Below are 6,869 nucleotides of genomic sequence, written 5' to 3'. Positions count from 1 at the left end.
AATATGAAAGCAAACACTGTTATTCCAAACTACCATCAGGTGTATTTTCATCTTTTCTGCTCTGGTTTTGAGTCAAATATAGCGTGGTGCATGACCGTGAAAATTACTCAGCGTCTCCTTTTCAGTTTTTAACTACTGATTATAATGTTACATCCCTTTATCTACGAACATTGCCAACCAAACGAGCTCGTACAGCAAAAGGAGACGACAAGCAGACGACTCCTGCCGCCTACGCCGCCGCTGGGCTAGCAGACGGCGGAAAGAATGCGTGACGCGGGGTCACATTAGGGCAACGCAGTTTCCCAAGTTGGGTTGCCGGCGGTCCGCAGAGCTACTGCCTGTTTCCGCCGCTGTCACTGCTGTAAGGAGGAGCCTGAATGAGGATAAATAAACATGACGCCATTTTTGGGCTCCATTTCAGTGGGTAGTAAAAAAATTTACTCCGAAATAACTCCCTTTATACTCCAAAATAACTTGTTTATATAAGGGAGTAAATAAAAAGCACCATACATATGGAGTAAAAAAACTCCTTTTGGGTGTGCATTAGAGCTAGGACAAGCCATTTACTCCCTTTTGGGTGTTTTTTTGCTAACAGTGTACCCGGCATTCCTTTTCAGATGTCACGAACAATGAGTTGTGGCGGCGGACACAGTGATTTAATGACAGCAATGACAACAACACAAGAAAAAAAACAGCTACAGATATGCACACACTTCGAGGGACAAAAAAGGGGGCCAGTTCACTGCTACAACAGATCGGCACAAAACTGGACCACGAAGGCGTCGTTTTTAAGGAACCCATTACCCGGGTGCTCAATTTCCTCCAGCGCTGCCAGGTGGAAACCATACCCGACGTTCCGTTCACCCAGGGGCCTCTGGAAGCTGTCCTGCTCGTCCTCGCACGCTTCTCCGGGGTCGAAGGTCACCACCCTGTCCACACCTTGCTCCTCCTGGTTCAGCAGTTTCACCTTGGTCACTGTGCGGTAGGGCCACTTGAGCGCCGAGTCGAACATGCCGCGAAGCAGATGCACGTAGACGCTGAAGTAGATCCGGCCGTCTGCACCGTCCTTCACGAACGCCCCGGACAGCGCTACGTGGTAACCCGGATGGCCGACGTAGAAGTCTTCGCTCTTGAGCAGCATTTTCTTCTTGAATGCCGTCTTCCTGAGCTTGGAGAAGGGCGCCACTTGCCAGTCGAACGTCCTCGTGCCCAGCGCGGTCTTGAGGTGACGCACGTCGCCCATCACGCCCTCGCGCCAGTGGCGCTGCTGCGTCTCAAGCTTGGCCTCGAGGGCCTCGACTTCGGCGCGCAGGTGCTCCGCGTGTACCTCGACCGACTCGCGCACGTCATTGAAGGCGTTCTTGAAGTCCTCGTAGCCCTGGCACATCTCTTTCATGGCCGAGATCATACTCAGCACGTCGTACTCCTTGCTGTTGCCGTTGAAGATGACTGAAAGCCTGGAAGGTGCTGCGCTTGGCGCGCTGGGAGCTGTTGGCGAGAGGGCCTCTTGCTCTGGGTTCAGGCTGCGCGCGATGTCGGGGTAGAGGTTACCTGTTACCACCGCGGTGTGCGCGGGCCGTGGTGCGGGATTTTCGGCGGGCGGTGAGCAGCCTCGAGTCGTGTGGTCCCTCAGCTGGTACCGCTTCAGCCAGTGGCCGCAGATCTGGCACTGGATGTTGTAGAAGCCGCATAGCCGCGTGTGGTCGCGGAGCTTGTCCATGGAGCCGATGTGGTTGCACCCGAGGGATCGATTTGGACAGTAGACTCTGGAAGCAGATCGAGTGTAAATTTTTGTTTTGGCAGAGTATGGTATGCACTGTCGGAATTCTCTTTTTCCACCTGTTTTACGACAGACTACCCCGCACAAAAAGCCGCAGGTAGGAAAGCAAACCTAATCCGACGAATCTAAAAATGCTACCTAAAGGCGACACACTCCTAGGGGAACAAATATTTATTTGCCCTGTTTTCTTTTTCCATTTATAAAAACTAAAAAAAAATGGCTGAGGCTTAACTTGGTTAAGCCTGGAGAATGCGAAGCATCATCGTGTCGCGTAATTAGGAGGCGCACAACCACAGCGACGGCGCGAGGTGGGCCCCCGTTTCTCTACTGTCGTGACGTCATCGTGTCACGTGGTGTGACGTCATGTATCACGTGATTTGGAGGCGCATAACCACGGTGAAGGGCTGAAGTGGTAGCTAAAGTAGTATGCTTCGCATAAAAATCCTTCTCGAAGGGGGCTTTGCATGTCACGTAACTACAGCGAGGAGGAGAGGAGACCTTAATGAATAATGGAGAGGTCTGCCTGGTTGTGGGCCTGGCATATGCTACTCCAGATGAGGGTGAAAAAGAGAGAGAAAAAAAAAGTGACATCAAACATACTCAGCACTCACGCCCTCACAAACACACATGATTGTCAAAGTATGTCCACTAAACCCGTGTCTCTTAGAAAAACTAAGAATGCTTTTGTCACTCGCTCAGCCGAAGTCGCAATAGTCCAGGGTCCAAGTACATGCTCTAGGTGCACGGGGCTGTCCTGACGAAGTCCTAAAGCACTTAACAGTGCCTTGCGATGGGTATTAAAGATTTGCCAGTGTCAGATAAAGTGTTGAAGGTCCTCGCGCACACCACATGTCGGTCAGCTACCTGATGCACCAATTTTATAAAGATAGAATTTAGTAAAGGCAACGTCCAGACGAATTAGGTGCAGGCAATTACTGTCACGTCTATCTAAATTGCGTGGCATGCGGAATTCACAAGTGGGGTCGATGCGAAGGAGGGGTCTGTATACGCCGCGGATCACACCACAAAGAGCGTTGCAACTGCTAGGATTTAGTAGCGAGAAGTCTCGCGCCATCACTACGAGAAAAGTGTTGGCCATTCTACCAACACTGCCGGCGTCCTATCCCGACAGCTATTCTGCCGGTTGCCGGCAGGGCAGCCACTCTCTTTACATGCGTAGTTGCCACTCGCGCCTTTTAACCGCCGCACACAAGTCCGAAGTGACTGCGCGTACAAGCGATTACCTGAAGGCAAGCAGCACCTCCATGGCGATCTTGTCCCTGTGGAGGTCGTCGAGCGGGGTCACCGTGCCGTCCAGCGGGCAGGCCACGGAGCCCTCGTCGCTGCCCATCATGGCGGCACAGAGTGGGCAGAATACGTGCCAGCAGCGTGACCAGAGCATCTCGGAAGCGATGGCGCCGCACACCAGGCAGGAGGTGAAGCGCGGTATGGGGCTGGCGAACTCCACCTCGGTCCAGTCGGTGAGCCCTGCCTGCTCGAAGCCGATCACGTAGCGCTTCTGCAGCGCTGGCACAGAGCTGGCGCCTGCCAGAGGCGCGCCGCTGGGACGGTCCATGGGCGCTGGTGGAAGAATTTTGCTGTCCGGATCTCGGCTGATGTGTCACTGGTCGCCGCCGCGGCCGCCCGACTGATGGTGGCTTCCTCCTCTTCTTCTTAAATGGCAAATACCCACGAGGGGTTTCGGGATTGGGCAGGGCTTTTGTGAATAGTGCAAAGAAAATGACTACTGCAGAGATTTAATGATAAAAGGAGGCTAAATACATTAAGAAAATTAGAATAAAAAATGAAAAAAATCTCAAACTTTTGCGCTCTTGTGCAGCTCCGCTTCGTCTTTCTTGCACGCTGCCCATGGGTGTCACTGCTGAGGACGAAGTCGTTGACAGAGAGAGAGGGAAAGCGTTTATTGCCCAATAACTGATGTTGCCGTAGCTGCGGGTGGAGTCCTCAATCCAAGGCCCCACTGCCGCCTCCGCTCGAATCGCTGGGTCTCAAGAGTCGGGTTCGACAGCGCTGCTTCCCACCGCTCTGTGGCTGCGTTTTGTAAGGGTGGGACAGCTGACATAAATGCTAGTCAAGACGCCCGCGGCCCGCCCAGATTCCTTTGATGACCACTCCAAGAGAGCGAAGAGAGCATTGTGGTTTCCGTAGTTAACACACCAATCCCATTGCATAGCTCAGAGGAAACATTCTCTACTGAACTGATGGCTTCTCCGCACGGAATTCGTCGATGGGACGAATAACAATGGCACGAAGCGCTTCGTGTCTTCGTCCGCTGGTCCGGCGACACGTTGCCGGTTGGGGCGGCCACTCCAAACTTCTTGAGAGGAAAAAAACTTGTTTATTCAAGACGAGACCAAAAATAAAGGCAAAAGGAGAAAAAAGGCTGTTTAAAAGGATGGCTGTAGAAAAGCGGCCGAGACTGAGACTCGGCGCGCTCCTGCCTGCTCTTTGTTCGCAGCGGGTTTTAACACCTTCGATAATTGGGCGGAGCTTTATCAAATCTGCTCTCGCCCAATTTCAACCAATACTGCCGCGATGGCACTGTACATACAAGTGGGCGGAGCCCAGTGCTCGCCAGAGCCCGACTCTGGCAGGCGCCAGCAAAGTCGACTCCACCGGACACTCGGGTGGTTTCAGAAGGCGCCGACTTTATTGTCCCCCACCCCCACTTGACAGCTCATCTCTCTTCAATGGGAGACGGTCGCCGACCCCTTGGTCCCCGACAAGGCGGTCGCGGTCTTTCCCGCAGCCTTGGACAGCGTCCGAAGCGCTCGACGCGCTGTCACCATTCCTAACCCCTCCAGACGGAACACGGTAGGGGAAGGGCTTCTACCTTAACTGTATGGGTGCCCCGGTGGTCATTTAGGGTAACAGAGTGGATTCCAAGAGGAGGCAAACGTATCAAGGGACGGCAGAGAATGGACTGGGGTGAGGAGGTTAGGAAGTTTGCGGGGATAAGTTGGCCGCAGCTGGCGAAGTATGCAGTTAATTGGAAGTCAACGGGAGAGGCCTTTATGCTGCAATGAATTAGGCTGATTATGATGACGATGATGGTTTCATATAGTAGAGCATGATCTCATATGCATGCTGGCAAGTGCTGACGCGCCATATTCTCTCGCATATTGGCCGGTACATCGTATCGGTGCACCCCCCCCCCCCCCCCCCCCCCCCCCCAAATTTGGGAACCGAAAAGAAAATTCAGCCGGTCTTCGCTTCTCTGTGTGGAGGCACTTTTTCTCCTCGCAGTATCTTCTATCTGCACGTGGCAGCGGTGGTGGCTCGGCTTGTGCCAGATCGGCAGGCCCGTGCACTTTTACATCCTTCTCTCAGTCGCAACAACAACAAGCGACGTTGCTTAACTATATGCCGTTGCTTGCTTAAATGCATAGCTCTCCTTTCCTTTCCTCGCGTCTGCTGTTCCCTTTCACTACGATTTCTGTTGTATTATGACAGTACTTCTTGTTCCCTATCCAGTGGCTCATTGGTTGCAGTGCTCGGCTGCTGAGCCCGAGGACGCGGGTTCAATCCTGACCGTGGCAGCCGCGTTTCAATGGAGGCGAACGCAAAAGACGCCCGTGTACTCTCTACTCTGCGATATCAGTACACGTTATAGATTCCTTTAGGATTGCAATTTTTCCGAAGCCCTCAACTTCATCCACTGCAGCACTTCTCTTCCGTTTTCCACTCTCACCTTCATTCCTTCCCTCACGACGTGGTTCGGGTGTACGCCGAAAAGCGAGTTACCCAGTTTCGAACCCGACCGCATGCATGGCAATCCTGACGTCATACAGCAGCGGCAGAGAGAAGCCTGGGAGACCTTGCTGCGGAGCGAGTACCCCGCTAAGCAGCAACAAGCCATCCGCCTGGCGGCTGAGGCCGTGAAGAGACAATGTGTCTTCACCAGACCTTAGTTTGCGAGGCTCCTAAGTAGGGCTCCCTTAGGCCTGCGTGCCGGGGGGTCCAAAAAGGAGTCTCATTTCGGTGGAAATAAACGTTTTGATGATGATGATGAACGAGCGCGAGCGGTGGCAGGTGCACCGCCGCTCCTTCGCCAGACGTCTCGTTGCAGTCAAGTGAGTGAGACGCATGGCTCCGAAGCGGTCCAGTGATTCCGCGCCAAGCGGTTGGGGGAAGCGGCAGTGGGTTGACCACAAGGCTTTCGCCAAGCACACTTTAGAATTTCCGAAGTGTCTTCGGTAATTTCTTTTTCTTTATTGAAGCATGAAATCTGGTACACCAGGCCAATTCTTCAACAGTACCGCGCGAGCGTCGACTAAACCAGAGAGCTGGGGCATGAAGCCTTAGTGAGGTTCCTGATTGCTGCCTTCGAATCACTGAGGATGTATTCTGCCCTGGCGCCGGCTATGGCGACTGTTATCAATAGTTCAGCCTCTATCAATAGTTCGGTATTGAGTGAGGTGGTCGTCACCAGGAGTTGGCCGTGGTTGCCTACGACTGCGAGTGCAAGTGCTTTTTTGTGGGGGTATTCTGCCGTGTCCACGTGGACCGTTTCCGACAAGGGGGAGTAGTGTTTTGCAGGGCCGTGGCATTGGCGACGCATTGGTGCACTGGGTGCATGTTTTTGGGGAGGAGAGGAATGAATATACTGTTGGAAATTTCATTAGGGAGCAAAAGTTCGGGGGTAGCCTTGGTGGTGTACCCAATTTTGAGTTTTCCAAGAATAGCCCTTCCTGTGGTCGTGTGGGAGAGGCATTGCACAACGTGCGGGTGCAACAAATTCCACCGCTTATTTCCTATTTGAAGCACAACATGCTATCATCCTGCGCCTCTCAGCACTCCGCAGAAAATGGCAGAAATTGACGAAGGTAGCGACAGCTTTTTAACTGAGGAGGAATGCCTCTTGTTCTTGTCGTTCACATCTTGCTTTGCTCCAAGATTTTTCTTCCGCCAGTTTTGCTTTCCCTGCTCAGAATTTGCCACAAGACTAACAAACGCAAGTGCCAGATCTATTGCTATGTGTGGTGTCATGCTCCCTATCTCGTGTGCCTCCAAAATGAGCTCTGTATAGTAACCGGAGTCTAGATCACTGAATAAAGTTTTACTATTG

The 6,869-nt window shown here is 52.8% G+C and overlaps 1 protein-coding gene across 1 annotated transcript; it reads right to left on the bottom strand.

Moving 5' to 3' along the window:
• Nucleotides 1-640: 640 nt before the first annotated feature.
• LOC149358490 (TNF receptor-associated factor 6-B-like) lies at nt 641-4,602 on the bottom strand. The gene is made up of 2 exons (XM_089568843.1): nt 3,025-4,602; nt 641-1,766 (listed from the first exon to the last, which is right to left on the bottom strand). The coding sequence occupies exons 1-2, from the start codon at nt 3,354-3,356 to the stop codon at nt 746-748; spliced, it is 1,353 nt and encodes a 450-aa protein (XP_089424969.1). The 5' UTR covers nt 3,357-4,602; the 3' UTR covers nt 641-745.
• Nucleotides 4,603-6,869: the final 2,267 nt, after the last annotated feature.

This window comes from Amblyomma mixtum, chromosome 2, assembly GCF_055824585.1.
Source record: "Amblyomma mixtum isolate Tamu chromosome 2, ASM5582458v1, whole genome shotgun sequence".
Classification (NCBI taxonomy): Eukaryota; Metazoa; Arthropoda; class Arachnida; order Ixodida; family Ixodidae; genus Amblyomma; species Amblyomma mixtum.
This window is presented reverse-complemented; position numbering and strand designations above follow the sequence as displayed.